This window comes from Nothobranchius furzeri, chromosome 7, assembly GCF_043380555.1.
Source record: "Nothobranchius furzeri strain GRZ-AD chromosome 7, NfurGRZ-RIMD1, whole genome shotgun sequence".
In the NCBI taxonomy this organism is placed as follows: Eukaryota; Metazoa; Chordata; class Actinopteri; order Cyprinodontiformes; family Nothobranchiidae; genus Nothobranchius; species Nothobranchius furzeri.
The window spans coordinates 62663427-62680729 of NC_091747.1; the positions used below are offsets into that span (position 1 = coordinate 62663427).

The window sequence follows — 17303 nt, forward strand, 5'->3', positions numbered from 1 at the left end:
TAAGCTTTAATAAGCTGTTAAACGTTTACAGATTTGGGAATAAAGGTCTTCCGTACGTTTCTGTTCATCATCACAGTTCAGGAGGTTGTTTTAAAACTACTGAGGCATTAAATAAATCTGTGGTCGAGTATTTGATAAGACCGTAAAAAACTTGCTAAAATTTATTCTGTTAATGATTTTCTATTAACACCAAAATGCTAATTTATAAAAAAGTACTCTGAAGATACCACATAAGTTATAGTTAAAGGACGGAAACTTACAACACGGTCATACATGAAGTTGGAATAACTACCGTTAGCTAAAACGTGAGTCTGTTAGCATCTGCGTGACTAAACCACAAGGATCTGATGTTAGCTGCTCTGTTGGAACTACAGACTTTATGTTTAAATAACAGTTTTCCCGTTACGGAAGCGTCTGAGCGCTTCGTTGTGTTCCTGATCTCGTTAGCTGTTAGCTTCATTTATAAAAATAGAAATTTGTTTATTGTTCCCAGAAAAATAATTCCTTTTGTATAATTAGCCTGAATTTTTCTGCTTCTGTGGTATTTTTGACTTGATTTCTATCAGTGATGGCAACATGCTCGCACTAATATAAAAAAAATAAATATTTATGACTACCAACTCCGTGTTTCCATACCGTCCCTCGATGGTTGCTAAATGAAACCCAAACAACCAAAATGTTACTACAGAAGAACACGAGCGAGTCTAAAACCTGATCGTCTTTAGGACGCGTCGGCTCTCGTTTCCGAGGACATCCTGGCGTTTTCGACACGGTTTACAGTTTTGGACAAACGGAATGAAACGCAGCGAAGCGTAAACGCTGCGGACCCAAACAGCGTCGCTCACGCCTCAGGGAAGTGTTCAGAGACAGAAACAGGTGGTCCGAGTTTTGTGGTTCTGATCAAAAGCAGTGGCAGCTTCCACCTCACAGTGACTGTGGACCGTTCAGGTATTCGGTTGAATCTCCAGCCGAAGGTCAAAGGTCAGAGCCCGCCGTGGTTTTGGGTTTAGGCTTCCATCTGAATTTGAGGAAACGTGATAGTTTTTCTGCTCACGTGGTAACGGAAGCAGCTGACCCAGAGGCTACGGCGCCAGAGGGTTACGGTTTCACCTCGGCGACGGGCTCTGGGCCGGAGGCGGCGGGTGGTGCGGGCTGAGCGAGCGTGGAGAACCAGGAGGACATGGCTGACTTTGCGCTGGTCAGGGCTCCGCCCACTGACTGACCTGGGAGCAGACACAGACAGGTTTAGTTGCACTGACGACGTCTGGACGAACGCCTCGGCCATGCCGGCGCTCGGAGGCTCCGTACCCACGATCTTTCCGGTCTGGACCATGCTGCGGCTGGTCGTCATCATGGCGTTCCCGATCTTCTTCCCTCGCTCGCTGTTCTGCACCGAGCTGCAGAATGAAAAGATTTACTCAGAAACTTACTGTAAACCAGCGACAGAAGGCTGATGTTTCATCTCCTCCTGGGTTCATGTTGGTTTTACCACAGACCAGAAGACTGTCTCTGAATTAGGCTTAAGAGGTGAAACATCTTCATGCAGCAGGCCCGGTTACTGCTTAGATTTTTACTCTTCAGGTCGTAATGATCAGATTTTAAAGCACATATTTGCTCCGAGCACAGAACACACAACTATTAAAGACCTTTTCTGATTAACTAGCCAACCGGAGGAGGACCTCACTCCATGTAGAGGAAATCTACTCTGGCAACGGTCTAGAAATGACATCATTCTACGATATTTCACCCATCCATCCATTTTCATCCGCTTATCCAGAGTCGGGGCATGGGAGCAGCAGCCTAAGGCGAGAGGCCCAGACTTCCCTCTCCCCAGCCACTTGGGCCAGCTCCTCCGGGGGAATCCCAAGGCGTTCCCTGTCCAGGTGAGAGACATAGTCCCTCCAGCGTGTCCTGGGTCTACCTTTAGGTCTCCTCCCGGTTGGACGTGCCCGGAAAACCTCACCAGTGAGGCGTCCAGGAGGCATCCTGACCAGATGCCCGAGCCACCTCAACTGGCTCCTCTCGACGTGGAGGAGCAGCGGGTCTACTCCGAGCCCCTCCCAGATGACTAAGCTTCTCACCCTATCGCTAAGGGAGAGCCCGGCCACCCTGCAGAGGAAACTCATTTTGGTATCCGCGATCTCGTTCGTTCGGTCACTACCCAAAGCTCGTGACCATAGGTGAGGGTAGGACGGTAGATGAGCGGTAAATCGAGAGCTTCACCTTCTGACTCAGCTCTTCTTCACCACGACAGACCGGTGCAACGCCCGCATCACTGAGATGAGATATTTCAGTGAAATAAAAACCGTTTTGTGTGATCTGGTGTCAACGACTCTCGGTAACTACGACACCAACGTCTAGCTCCATGGCTAAAACCGACTGAGCTACGACCATTTTTGTGTAGATGAGCTTTGGCGGCCATCTTTAATGGGACTGACTGAAGTTAATCCAGTTAGACATTTAAAAGTATTAAACCAAAACCAGGCGCTGGGGTTTAACATTTACAGCAGGAGATGCAGAACCACAGGCTCCACCCATCCTGACCTCTGACCTCTTGTTACTCCAACAGGAGTTTAGATGTTTGTTTTTTGTTCTGAGCTAGCCCGAGTAACACTCACCCACCTAAGAACGAACACGCTGAGATCTTTGAATACAAGACTGAAAAGGTTAATGGGGCACTCTTGTTTGTTTTTTCACTGCATTTCTGGTAAAATGAGTGAAAATGAACCATTTAGGTCAAACTAACACCGAGAACCATAACATGTAAGGTAAAGAGACGTGAATCCTGCGGGATTCCCGGCTGCAGACGGTCATTCCCGACAGCAGGAATCCATTTTAACTTTGTGTCGGTCTCCGAGAGGGAAGTGAGTCAGAGGAGCAGCGGGTCCAGCTGGCTGACCCAAATAAACATCTCCTTATGCAGCGTGACGCGGTGCCCTGACAATAAAGAACCACAGCGTGTGTTCGCCTGTGGCGCCGCGCCGCGTCACGTGACCCAGCTTCCTAAAAACATCTCTGCCACCAGCTGCTCCTCGGCCCGCGCCGATGACGAGGGCCGGCCTGGTGTCGGCGCCGCTCGCCGACGGGGCTGGCTCTGGTTTCTGTGATGAGCTGAGAGAGGACAGACTCGGCTTTTACCTCCTCATCTACCCTCCTCCAGACCTTCTCCCTACGCCATCCAGGCTCGGATTCCACGTTTACAAGCTCTCCATGTCGACCCAAACAGGAAAACAGGAAGAGCTACATTCCAAGGTTGTCTGAGATAACTCAACAGAGAGGTTGTGCTCTCTCAGGAAGCTTTCCCAGGCCCAATGTGGGGTTTAGAAAATATCCTTTCTCATTTCTCTCACACGGCACCGCTGTCGAAACATACCTGTAACTAAAACCAGGTGTGGAAGCCCCGCCCTCGGCTTTATAGTACCACTGGCGGATACCATGGCGACCCAAATGAGTTATTTATGGTTTCTATGGTGACCCTAATGAGTTACTAGAAGTCACTGCGGTAACAAACCACTGGAGATTACCATGGTGACCCCGATGAGCCACTGGCTGCAGCTTTAACGTTTCTGAAGTTTCTGTTTTACAGAAAAGTTTTTCACCTGCAGCAAAAGTCTAATTAGACGTAGAATTACCGTTCTACGGTTTTTATAACAAACACGGATGTTGGAGTTTTGACCAGCACCACAGGTCCAAGTCCAGGAGGAAAGCCCGGCTGCAGGGTCGTGGTCAAAACCAGCATTCCCAGTCCTCACCGGCTGCAGGATCCAGTGGGACTTCTTATAACCGTAAGTTGAATTGGACTTTTTTCTTGAAATGACATTTTAAAGAGGTCTTAATATATTTAAAAGTAAATAACACTAACAATAATAGTTGTGACTCATAACTACAAAACATTTTAGGTCGATAACCGTAACGTGCCGAGACTTCTGTGGGATTTTCATGTTGTTTTGCTTGAATTTGTTTGTTTTAATTTAAAATAAAACATTTAAAAACTAAAAATGCAGCAAAATCTTTCTTGAATAAGTGAATCTGAGGATTCATAAACTAGTTCAGGATCGAGTTTTCCCATCTGAAACCAGTTCTGGTGACACGCTGCCGGGTGTTTAGGCGGACTCTCACGTTCCCGTGCGGAACTTCAGGATGAACCAGCGATGACACAGAATTCCCAAAGTTACCGGAGAGCAGCGGGAAGTGGGACCACACAGCTCGTTTTAGCCCAGAGGGACGCTCAGCTGTCCACTTTATTTATAATCCTGATAATAAAGAGCAAAGTTTGTTCAATCAGTTAAGTTACTGAAGAATTGAAGTACTAAACCAGCTGAACGTCTGGTGTTTGATTCCGATGTGGAGCAGCTGGGTTGTTTGTTTACTGGAGCTTTAGGCCGGCGCTGACACCTGACACCTGAACGTAAAGCCAGAGCCCGGTGAAGTGACCCGAAGGGGGGCACGGTGCTCTCCGTTCGGGGGCGTAACTCTAGGAGCGGCGCTCCAGCTGTGGACGGAGTCGGCTTTCATCCCCGCTTCCCAGAATGATAACGGATCTGAGGCTGATGGAGTTTCCAGCTCCGTTTTTCAGAATGAAACTCACACATTATTAATGACTCTGGCCGTTACGAGCCCCTCGTCCTCACGGCAAACCCCCGCCCTGCGACTAGAGTGGAGTGAGGGGCTCCTTGCAGCTTTTACCAACAGCTGGGTAGGAAATCCCATCAGCAGAGTTTTAAAGAGACGCATCAAAGCAACGAAAACGCCAGAGCCGGCCAGACACCTGCTGTGACCTCTGCTGCTGGAGTTTACGTGGAGCAGCTGGTTTCTGCAGAGCTTGGTAGGAACCCTGGAGCCAGTCTCTGCAGACCCCAGAGGTGGTTGTGGGTTCAACTCCCAGCACATCAGCAGATTCTGAACCAATCAGATCAGTGTCCCTTACATCCTCTTTCTGATGCTCAGAACTTCAAACGACTAAATGCACAGAGCAATTAAACAGATGTACCTAATAAAGTGGCCTGCACATCTCTGTGATCTGTGGTATATTTATCTCATTTAGGAAATAATTTCCATTTTTATTTAGATATTATGAGATTCATATTTTTATTTGTATAACAGAATTTGGTTTATATTTTTAACAGAGTAAATATTGTATTGCTGCTTTGTTCGGGTGAATTTCTGCGTTACTATCCAGCGTTGTTTATGTTTGCAGACTTTCTGCTTATTTTATTTTGTATTTTAACAAATTAAAATCACAAAATAATGTTTGTTTGTTTGTTTAAAGATTTGTGGTAAGTTACAAAGTTTTCAAGATAAAACAGAAAGTTTCCTGGATTTGAGCTGTTGTTTCACATCGTGGCCACTAGAGGGCAGCAGAGCTGCGTTTAGAAGGAACCGCCCAGAGGCGGGCGGTTACCCTGATGTAGCACTCACTGTGAGAGTCGGAGTTTCACATCAGCCACGCCGTACTGGCCCTGGAACGGGTGGCTGCAACAGAGAAGACACGCGGGTCACTAACCAGGTCACTAAACGAGTCAGCAACCAGGTCTCTAACCCAACTCCTCCATGTAGTTTAGAGAGAAAAGGAAGCCCCCCCACCCTGGAGTGATGACGGTCATGCCTGGATGCTTGTTGCTGAACCAAACTCGGTAGTTGTGGGTGATTTTCCAGGCTGAGACGAAAGGAGCTCCATAATCCGCCAGAAGCCTCTCGTTATCTGGAGTTAAACACAAGACAGGAAGTAGAGTAGTGTGTTTATTTAGGGATGGGTCAGGGAGGAAAACCCAGACTTCCCTCTTCCCAGAGACTCTCCAGCTCATCCTGGAGGAATCCCAGGTGTTCCCTGGACAGAAAGCTGATTTAATCCCTCCAGCGAGTCTTCGGTCTCCTCCTAGTCCAGGAAACCTCCAGAGGGAGGAAAACCAGGAGGAGATGAGGAGATCTCAGCTCCGTTTCACCACAGCAGACAGAATCAGCACAGTCATTTCTGAAGATGATGCCCTGATCTGTTGGAACGTCTACCAAGATCTTCCCCAACTAGGGAACCTCTTTACTGTGGTCTAAGCTCGGAAAAGCCGACTCTCATTCCAGCTGTGAACCGTCCCAACATTCCAGGTGTGAGTCTAACCCTAAAACTACAGCTGAGGTGGTACACGCCTAATATGAGTTGTTTTCTTCTCTGCTCTTGGATCTCCTACCTTCCTGTAACGCAGACGACAGCAGGGAGTGCAGGTAGAGGGTGAACTGGGCTCTGATCCACTCATCTCCGCCCTCCCATCCCGTCCCGTCCAGGAACACGTCGTCCCGGTTCTCGGTTACGTGTTTCACCAGGTAATCCGCAAAGCGCAGGTCGGCTGTGGTCAAGCACAGGATCTTTCGGAGCTCGGGGTCCTGGATCTGGACCCGAGCTTCTTCCACCTGCAGCAGGATCAACATTTAATTCCAAGCTCCTCCCCTTTGGAATAACATCGCTACCCCAGACTTACTTCAACCACAGCATCGCTGAGGTGCCGCTGCTGCCGGAACAGGATGTTAGTCGCCCCGGCAACGAAGCCTCGCACGGTCACGTCCGACAGGAGGTGATGCTGCTGCAAAGCCATGTAAGGCAGGCACAGGTAACCCTGGCAACAGGAGACAATGGCTGCTGAGTTCACAAGAGCTGACCTGGCTGGGCTGATCCCAGATCAGACCTGAGACCAGATCCCAGATCTGAGATCAGATCCAAAGATCCGAGACCAGATCCCAAAACAGATCTGAGATCAGATCCAAAGATCTGAGACCAGATCCCAAAACAGATCTGAGATCAGATCCAAAGATCCGAGACCAGATCCCAAAACAGATCTGAGACCAGATTCCAGATCTGAGACCAGATCCCAAAACAGATCTGAGACCAGATTCCAAAACAGATCTGAGACCTGAGACCAGATCCCAGATCTGAGATCAGATCCAAAGATCTGAGACCAGATCCCAAAACAGATCTGAGACCAGATTCCAGATCTGAGACCAAATTCCAAAACAGATCTGAGACCAGATCCCAAAACAGATCTGAGACCTGAGACCAGATCCCAGATCTGAGATCAGATCCAAAGATCCGAGACCAGATCCCAAAACAGATCTGAGATCAGATCCAAAGATCTGAGACCAGATCCCAAAACAGATCTGAGACCAGATTCCAGATCTGAGACCAGATCCCAAAACAGATCTGAGACCAGATTCCAGATCTGAGACCAGATCCCAAAACAGATCTGAGACCAGATTCCAAAACAGATCTGAGACCTGAGACCAGATCCCAGATCTGAGATCAGATCCAAAGATCTGAGACCAGATCCCAAAACAGATCTGAGACCAGATTCCAGATCTGAGACCAAATTCCAAAACAGATCTGAGACCAGATCCCAAAACAGATCTGAGACCTGAGACCAGATCCCAGATCTGAGATCAGATCCAAAGATCCGAGACCAGATCCCAAAACAGATCTGAGATCAGATCCAAAGATCTGAGACCAGATCCCAAAACAGATCTGAGACCAGATTCCAGATCTGAGACCAGATCCCAAAACAGATCTGAGACCAGATTCCAAAACAGATCTGAGACCTGAGACCAGATCCCAGATCTGAGATCAGATCCAAAGATCTGAGACCAGATCCCAAAACAGATCTGAGACCAGATTCCAGATCTGAGACCAAATTCCAAAACAGATCTGAGACCAGATCCCAAAACAGATCTGAGACCTGAGACCAGATCCCAGATCTGAGATCAGATCCAAAGATCCGAGACCAGATCCCAAAACAGATCTGAGATCAGATCCAAAGATCTGAGACCAGATCCCAAAACAGATCTGAGACCAGATTCCAGATCTGAGACCAGATCCCAAAACAGATCTGAGACCAGATTCCAAAACAGATCTGAGACCTGAGACCAGATCCCAGATCTGAGATCAGATCCAAAGATCCGAGACCAGATCCCAAAACAGATCTGAGATCAGATCCAAAGATCTGAGACCAGATCCCAAAACAGATCTGAGACCAGATTCCAGATCTGAGACCAGATCCCAAAACAGATCTGAGACCAGATTCCAAAACAGATCTGAGACCTGAGACCAGATCCCAGATCTGAGATCAGATCCAAAGATCTGAGACCAGATCCCAAAACAGATCTGAGACCAGATTCCAGATCTGAGACCAAATTCCAAAACAGATCTGAGACCAGATCCCAAAACAGATCTGAGACCTGAGACCAGATCCCAGATCTGAGATCAGATCCAAAGATCCGAGACCAGATCCCAAAACAGATCTGAGATCAGATCCAAAGATCTGAGACCAGATCCCAAAACAGATCTGAGACCAGATTCCAGATCTGAGACCAGATCCCAAAACAGATCTGAGACCAGATTCCAAAACAGATCTGAGACCTGAGACCAGATCCCAGATCTGAGATCAGATCCAAAGATCTGAGACCAGATCCCAAAACAGATCTGAGACCAGATTCCAGATCTGAGATCAGATCCAAAATGGATCTGAGATCCGAGAGTTTTACAGCTTTTAGGAACTTTATTGCTATTAGTTGTTACCTTGGTGAAGATGGCGAGCGGCATGCCGTACTGATCCTCCTCCAAACCCGACACCAGACCCTGGGTCACCCCTCCCTGACCGCTGACGGCCTGCGGCTGGACGGTTATGGGCATTTCTGGATTGGGCTCAAAGGTGTCCGGTAGCTCCGCCGCCACATCAGCCACCTCCTTTGGAACTCCCTCCTCCAACACGCTGGGATCCAGGGTCTCCCAGTCGCTCTCAGAGGACCCTGGGGACGTGCGCGAGGGGGGTTTGAGGTAGTGGTTGTCCCCCTCTGTGCTGGTCCCAGAGGACAGAGACTCGACAGCGGGTTGAGTTGACTCCACCCCCTCCAGCTCCAGGTTGGAGGCGGCGATGTCGGTGACGGAGACGGTGATGAACTCCTCCGCTCCAGAGCTGTCCACCAGACCCAGGTCCTCCGACATGCTGCTCTTGGGTCTGTAATGGGACGAGTCCACCAGGCCGTGCTCCATCATCCCTGAAACAAACCCGTCACTTCCTTTTCTTCCTCGTTTTAAACGTTCTCAGTAACACCTGCTGCAGGTGATTCAGACCGACGCAGGTCATCTGTGTGACCTTTAAACATCACCTACTGGAACTGCTGTCCAATATTATTCTACAGAGTTTGACACTTTTATTCCATTAGTTTCTGTTTTATAATAAAGCACCTTCAGATTCTTCAAACCATTCACCAACAAACCATTTTTACAATCAGAAAATTATTTTGATAAAGTGAACAAATTAAAATAATAATAGGTCCAGTGCTGAACCTCCGTTCTGTCCCAACGCTGTTTAACTATCTGTGTAAACTAAAAATACTTCGACTAATCTGTTTTTCTAAACTAAGCCCAACAGAAATAAACCAAACTTCAGGAAAACAGAATGTTTCTGCTGACCGAGAGGCAGTTTCACCTAAACTCTCCTCGTGAAGACAAACATTCTGATTAATCCGAGCCACCCCGGTTCTCCGAGGCCGTTACTGACCTGGGAACAGTGACAGAACCGTCATCAGAGCGCCCACCAGTCTGTTGACAGGAGACACGTAGAACAAGACCTGCCAACAAACGAGTCATACGGTGAACCTTCAGCTACGACGGGGACAAGAAGTCACGTTTTAGTTTGGAGGTTCACCTTCTTCTCCAGCAGGATGAGTTTAAACAGGAGGAGAACCTTCAAAAGCAAAAGAGCACTGGTTCAGTACAAATACTCATAACTAAACCAGATATTTTCTATTTTAAATCATTCGTTTTCAACCTTGTGCCTGAAGTGCAGGATCAGATCTCTCGGCGATAACCCTGAAAGGAAAAAAACTTGCGGAATGAAGAGTTTGCTTTAGGTTTTCAGCTTCGAGAGACAAAAAAAAAAAAGCGTACCGAGATAAACCTGCGACCCGTCCAGAGCCGAACCCGCGAGGGAGCCGTTCATGTGGTCGTAAAGCTCCTGCAGCAGAAACAGGAAGTGAAACACCTGCAGGGCATGATCTGGGCCAGATCTGGGTCAGGAAGCTCCCTCACCTTCAGGATGGAGATCTGCGAGAAGTCCTTCTCCTCGAAGTAGGCGTGAGTGATGAGCTGCAGCTTAGCCTGAAGTAAGCCGTAGAGAGGCTGAGGAGGAAAACACGGATAATAAACCACGCTTCCCGTTGATGAGCAGCAGAACCCTCACAGATAGAGCTTCAGTGGAGAAGATGTGGTAAATAAAAACATGTTTGTGTGCTGATGCTTCAGACTCTTTGAGCATAACTAAAATCTACACGTTTGTTTGTTTGTTTACTTCCTTCTCCTGTGACTCACCACCCGGCTGAGGACGCAGACGCTCTTCTGAACCGTCTCTCTGGTGACGTCAGCCTGGCGGACCTTCAGGGCCTGAAACAGCATTTACATCCATGAGCGTCGCCATGGAGACGCTGGGGAGGAATCCTCATTTACATCCAAATACTCTTGTTGCTGTAATCTGTAGATTATTTTCCCCTAGTTTCAGATTTTCCTCTGAAAGACTTCTTGAACTCATAAGAATAACCAACCATAATAAAACTATAGCAGACCCAGCATCGGCAGGAGACAGGAGCTTCATTTATTCGGGTTTTAATTTCACTTGTTGCTTCCTCAGACTTTCAGAATAAAGTTCTGATGAAATAAAGAAAGCCGAGTCTGGATGCGGGTTCTGGTTCTGACCAGACACAAAATTAGTCACTGACCTTTGCTTCGATTTGGCGATAGCAGGACACCCCATAAACACACTTCCTGTCTCCGGTGAGAGGCGGCAGGTGGAAATAAACCGTGTCTGCAAAACATAAAGACCACCGTGAGGCACGCCGACGTTTTACTGTAGAGCTAAAAAACAAATCCAGAAGAAGAGCTTTTGCTTGAACAACGTTAAATACAGCTGAGAAACACGCTTCATTCACTCCATTTTCTGATTAAAGAGCAAGTCACCCCCACATCAACTTTTGTTTCTGATAAACTACATAAACGCGTGTCTAATCGTGCTGCAGACACATGTAGTCAATAATTGTGCACTTTAGTGCATTTTAGTTAAAATTTAATTTTCTGCCTAAAGCTGTCAGTGTTGTGCCGTTGTCAGGTAAAAACTCTGCACTGCATTTGAATTTAAATCTGCCATCGCTATTGGCTAAGAGGTACCCTAGAACGTTAGCTGGTACCATATGATGTCACAATGTCATTGTGAGCCTCTGTGTGTGTGTGTGTGTGTGTGTGTGTGTGTGTGTGTGTGTGTGTGTTAGTGGCTCCGCCCTCTTGGTCTGCTAGCCAACAGCATTTGTTGCATTTCTCAAACAGGAAGTGGGAGTGGAGTAAGACTCTGGTAGGGGGCGACTTGCTCTTTAAATAGCCTTTAAAATATTCAGATTTAGCATTTTAGGAGGACTAAAGACGAGATTTTAGAGGTGATTAAAGATTACGGGACCAAAAGGACATTTATAACAGTAGAATTCGCACAGACTAGTAGAAAGATGTCTGTCAGGTGTATTTGAGGGGAACTCAAAAATATCTGGATCGTTCAGACGTTCATTTAAACAGAAACCAACTAATTAAATGTACTTTTGTTCCTGATCGATCAGACAAAAAGAACCTGAACAATAAAACCGCAAAGAACAACTACGGGAGCCTGGATGTCCAAACTGGGAGGTGGTGCTGATTTTTCCTCATAGATGTTGATATTTCAAGATAAAATCCTACAGAAAAAGGTAGGCTTATATTTGTGTGTCATATGCTACCAGTGTGTTTTGCTCTCGTTCTGCCACATCTGCTCACACTGACTTTTGAAAACACTTGTGAATTTAACCTGGGGGGGGGGGGGGTCCTTTGGATGGTAGGACAGATGAAGAGCATGCTTTCTCATCAGAATTGGACAAAATCTTTTGATCAATAAACTTAATTTCCATTTTCTGTGACATTGTTTAGAGCCGAGGCAGAAATCTGAGTCCGCTCTAGCCAACGTGAATAATTCAGCTCATCCTGCAGCGGTTGTGTTTCTCTGTAACTGATATCATCATATCACTGAAGCTGTTAGCCAAATCAGCTGCAAACAACAGGCTGGGAGGATAAAGAACATTTAAATAAACCGTTAGAACGTGGAAAAAGATCCGACCAATCAGGATAATCCAACAGAAACAAAAATCTGCTGATTCCTCCTGCAGCCTGAGTCATGCACCCCTGAGCTGCTGATCAAACTGATGTTTGGTGAGAGTCAGCATGTTTGCCTCCACAGGCGACAGTCGGATAAGCAGCAGCAAAAACCACAACGGTCACATGACTTCAGCTACAGGCGTCAGGCCCACGTGTAGAAAACCAGCTGACTTCAGCATCAACCAAAAACAACCACTAAGACTTTAGCCGATTTTCATTCATGCTGTATTAATAAACACCCCCTCCTGCATGGGACGGAGACTTTACTGTAGTTTCTTTCTCTGAGATGGGGTTAGGGTAAGCCGTACCTTCCTGGTAGTTGTGCGCTCCGTCGGGAAGAGCCAGGAAGGGGAGGTACTTCCACTCCTCCGGCAGCAGGTTGCTGTCGTGACCCTCGTCTGGCATCAGCGGCGGGTACGAGAACTCAACCTGAGGGCAGAAAAGAACAAAACTCACTTCGTCTGTCCTGCTCGGACAAGATGGGACGGCTCGGGGGGATTTTCTGGGTGTAAACGTTTTCCGTAGAAGAAACAGCTGATCGGTTATTTCACTAATAAGGCTAAATTAGTGTCAAATGTTAAGTAAAAACATTTTCTAGCCACATTTTCTGTTTCTGTGGAAAAGTCATTAAAAATAACACAAGGATTTACCGAGAATTGCCTAGAGATGGCAGCACTTGGACTAGCCGTTAGCTTATCTATCCTGGAGGACATTAGCTCTAATTCTCTAAACAGAGGCTGTTCAGGAAAGATCAGGTAAAAATAATTATTTATAATCCATTCATTCACAAATGCTTTAAAATGTCCTTTAAAATTAGGATTTGCAGAATTTCATTTGTAATCTAGTAAATTTAGGTATTCCCATTGTGGTCATGTGATAAAGGTGTGTGTTTAGGTGTGTGTTTGTCACTGTCGGGTAAAAAATCGTTCCATTCAAACAGGAATCCTGGGACAAACTCAGCCGTTTCCCAACATTCTGCCTGTTTATTTGGATTCTCGGTAAACAATGACGCAGCAGATTTACACACGTCCCACGTGTCCAATAACAGACTTCTGTTAAGAGCAGGTACAGAACCTTTTCACCTGACCAGGTGTGTCACCTGACCTGAATCCCTCAGCCAAAACAGCGAAGCCTGTCACAAGGAACACGCGGACTGTTGAGTGTTTCTCGTGTTTCTGAAAACCTCTTAGAATAAACTTGAGTTTCTGTTTGCTAAAAGAATAAAATAAAGTTTTAGACAGTTAAACAGCAAGTCACCCCCAAATCAACTTTTTGTTGCTGATAAACCGTATAAATGAGAGTCTAATTGTGCTGCAGACACGTGTAGTCAATAATTTGGGACTTTAGTGCATCTCTGCTAAAGTTTAAAGAGCAAGTCACCCCCTACCAGATTCTTACTCCACTCCCACTTCCTGTTTGAAAAATAAAACAAATGCTGTTGCCTAGCAGACAGTGTGTGTGTCCGAATCCGTGGGAAGGATGCTTGTAAGAGCGCATTTTGAGGTCGATGACGTCACAGCGCAGCGACGAGTACTGTCCGAATTCCAAGAATACTCATTCTCGTGTCCTCGCTCCGCCCACATTTCGAGGACGGTTCTGTTGCGTCCTCACAGAACAAGGCTATCCCAGCATGCTTTGAGCACCGGCTGTGGATTTTCAACAGGCAGAGAAAATGAGGAGAGCTACAAAGTTTTAAACGTAAGTTTTTTAAAAATTTGCCTTAGAAACCTAAAAAGCTTAAAGCGGTTCAGTTTACAGACTATTTTCGTTTGTATTTTTGTTTTATAAATTACATTTTAGGCAGAAATCAGCCAGAACGAGTTTGTATCGCGGGTCCCAGTTATTCCTGTGTGTGTGTGTGTGTGTGTGTGTGTGTGTGTGTGTGTGTGTGTGTGTGTATGTGTGTGTGTGTGTGTGTGTGTGTGTGGTGTGGTGTGGTGTGGTGTGGTGTGGTGTGGTGTGTGTGTGTGTGTGTGTGTGTGTGTGTGTGTGTGTGTGTGTGTGTGTGTGTGCGCAGCAAATTAAACTTGTCATTTGTTTTAAGGACAACGGAGCAAAGAAGCGTTTTTATTAAGCTTAGAGGTGAAGAGTGAAGCTGTTTACACACAACCACAGTAGTTCTTCTGTGAAAAGTAGTTTTACATTCAGGGATTTACACAGCTGACACGTTTTAATGAAGTAAAAAGTGTTTGTGTAAAGAATATAATTTTTATCTTCTCATGTGGATAAATGTAAAAATGTGTTTCTGTGGTCTCTGATTTTCTCTGTAGGACTGCAGGTGTCCAGGGTCAGGAGAGGCTTTACCTGGTGGTCCTCCTGGGAGAGAGGCCTTCTACTGTCATCATGTTATTGTTATTTAGCTGTTTGATATTTGAAACGTTTATTAAAACAAATACTAACTGATAACTTTTTCTGGTCATTGATTTTATCACCAGTTTTATTATTACAGATGTTTTTGAACATGTTACATGAACAAAAAATGAAAAGATGGTAAGGAGACAAGATTATTTATAATAGGTTACACTTATTTACAGATCAAAACCAGTATGGACCAGTTATGTACGGTTAAAGCAGGATTAACCTGAGTGACTCTTCCTGGATCATTTATTTAAACTGAGTGAGCAGGAAGTCTTTAAAGAGCAAGTCACCTCTTACAAGAAGCGTACTTCACTCCCACTTCATGTTTGAAAAATGCAACAAATGCTGTTGCCTAGCAGACCGAGAGGGTGGAGCCACTAACAAATACACACACACTCACGACACTGTGACATCATAATGTACCAGTTTACATCATAGCATACCTCTTAGCCAATAGCGGTGGCAGATTTAAATTCAAATGCAGTGAAGAGTTTTTACCTGACAACGGCACAACACTGAAAGTTTCAGGCAGAAAATTGAAATTTTAACTAAAATGCACTAAAGTGCTAAACTATTGACTACACGTGTTTGCAACACGATTAGACACACATTTATACAGTTTATCAGAAAAAAAAGTTGATTTTGGGGTGACTTGCTCTTTAAATATTTTACCTAAAACTGTCAGTATTGCGCCTTCTTCAGCTAAAAACTCTGCACTGCATTTGAATTTAAATCTGCCATCGCTATTGGCTAAGAGGTACACTATGATGTCAACTGGTACCATATGATGTCACAATGTTGTTGTGAGCCTGTGTGTGTATTTGTTAGCGGCTCCGCCCTCCAGGTCTGCCAAGCAACAGCATTTGTTGCATTTTTCAAACAGGAAGTGGGAGTGGAGTAAGACTGTGGTGGGGGGTGACTTGGTCTTTAAAAAGCCGTGTGAACCGGTAGGTTTTCTGTTGCAAACTTGAATTTTTATTATTAGACAAACAGGATCCCAAATTTACAAATTGCAGGATAAATTTTGAATGTTTTGCTTCTCAGAACATCATCGACCCCAGAGATGTTTCTGTGCCTGAGTGTTTCTGAAATGTAAACACGGCTGATGGAACACCTGATCAACAAAACCAGAGAGTCCATCTTAGCATCGTAACCGAACAAAAAGCATATCTATACACAGGACTAAACATCAATAACTCCTCTCTCTGAGGAGGAGGAGGAGTCGTGTGCAGATTTCAGAGCCACAAACCCAAACGTCTGATGCTCAGCAGGAGATCACTGACCCCTATCAGATATCCCCCCCACCAAATGCGACAGGGCCCATTTTTCGAGCCACAGACCAGGTTTTATCCCAGCTTCTGTCTCATCTTTAAACAAAGAAAAGCAGCTTTTGTATCTTTAATTGTGGGTGGCAGCTGTTTGCGAGGCCACAGATGTAAACAGATGGAGAGCAGCAACAAGGAGGATCACTGTTTCCAGATCTTAAAAGATCCATTAGAGCCGCTCAGACCAAACGCTTCAGGGACGCGTTCACTACCTAACCGTGTGTTTCCTGTTGCTTTCATCAGACAAGAAAGCAGCAAGGCACCAAGTTCATGTTAGCACGTTTACACACACCTGAGCTCTGAGTGTGTTACTCAGGTAAAAAGCATCCAGATCTGGTTTTGTGGGAGAAAAGTGGTTTGCCTGCAGGCTGAGCTAAAGGGAGGTGTGGCTGCTGTGATGTCACAAGAAAGCCTCTTTTTTATGTTTGTATGAATAAAATATTTGTTCTGAAAATATGCACTACTTTAGGACTTGGGTTTAATCATGCCACCAAATAAAAGGAAGTTTTGCTTCAGAGTCAGTTAGAAAATACCAAAATGCAAGTTACTGAAAGGAAAATAACGAATTTCACATTTTTGAGAGGAACTGAGATATTTCTGATGCAGTTTTTAAAGCTTGTAGCATCTTTGATTATTGTTGTTTCTTCCTATTCTGCCCATCACCGTTACTGAACATTAGATAATCAATTAGTATGGAGATCCAACCGGATGTGGGATCAGGTGAGCAGCTGCTGGAAACAACTGGAAAATTATCTGAGGTGGCAGCCAGAAGAGATGTTATATAACTCCGCACAAACAGCTAGAAATCAAAGACGGTTAAAATTAATATTTCCATCTGCATCAAATCCATCTCACCTGCAGTGAGCTGGACCATAACCCTCCATTCTAATGTTTTAGTAGGAATGCACCTTTATACCAGAGCTAGCCACAGTTAGCATGAAGCAGGTTCGTACCTGACAGCCTTTTTTATGGTGAAATCCAACAACCACGATGTGTAGCACCGGCCCCTTCCCTTCAGTTTCGCTGCCGTGAGACTCCATTTTCCCTCAGTCTTCTGTTCTGGAGGTCCGGTGGCGTTTGTGAACTCAGGGGGTTCGGATGTAAACACAGCGAACGGAGCCTAGTTTGAGCCCCGAATCTTTCCCACGCACACACACTCACGCGCGCGCGCACACACACACACACAGCGCTGCAGCTAGATTTCAACAAGATGTTTCCCTGTTCCTCACTTCCGTGTTTGCGTTACCGATTCTGTCAGATCCATCGGGGTCAGAGCACGGATTAGCTGTTAGCATTAGCTTTTAAATGAAAAACTGGTTCAAGTCGCATTTACACAATTTATAACAACCTGTTTCCAATGAATCTACTGACATATTTTCTTGCGAATATCTGATTTTGATCAAATCCTAAAATCAGTC

General features: G+C 45.7%; 1 protein-coding gene across 1 annotated transcript; it reads right to left on the reverse strand.

Moving 5' to 3' along the window:
• Positions 1-881: 881 nt before the first annotated feature.
• On the reverse strand, positions 882-17144 carry avl9 (AVL9 homolog (S. cerevisiase)). The gene is made up of 16 exons (XM_015955527.3): positions 16839-17144; positions 12511-12631; positions 10753-10838; positions 10349-10420; positions 10070-10159; positions 9929-9995; positions 9810-9850; positions 9687-9725; positions 9540-9609; positions 8555-9033; positions 6471-6605; positions 6183-6402; positions 5584-5701; positions 5419-5472; positions 1309-1397; positions 882-1223 (listed from the first exon to the last, which is right to left on the reverse strand). The coding sequence occupies exons 1-16, from the start codon at positions 16923-16925 to the stop codon at positions 1099-1101; spliced, it is 1893 nt and encodes a 630-aa protein (XP_015811013.3). The 5' UTR covers positions 16926-17144; the 3' UTR covers positions 882-1098.
• Between the last annotated feature and the right edge of the window lie 159 nt (positions 17145-17303).

Excerpts from the sequence above, each read along its gene's own strand:
- avl9 (XM_015955527.3), bottom strand. The coding sequence starts at position 16,925 with ATGGAGTCTCACGGCAGCGAAACTGAAGGGAAGGGGCCGGTGCTACAC. Across the intron at positions 9,726-9,809 it reads TCCTGCACTTCAGGCACAAG|GTTCTCCTCCTGTTTAAACT; the intron begins GTTGAAAACGAA and ends TTGCTTTTGAAG. Across the intron at positions 9,034-9,539 it reads GGTTCTGTCACTGTTCCCAG|GGATGATGGAGCACGGCCTG; the intron begins GTCAGTAACGGC and ends GGTTTGTTTCAG.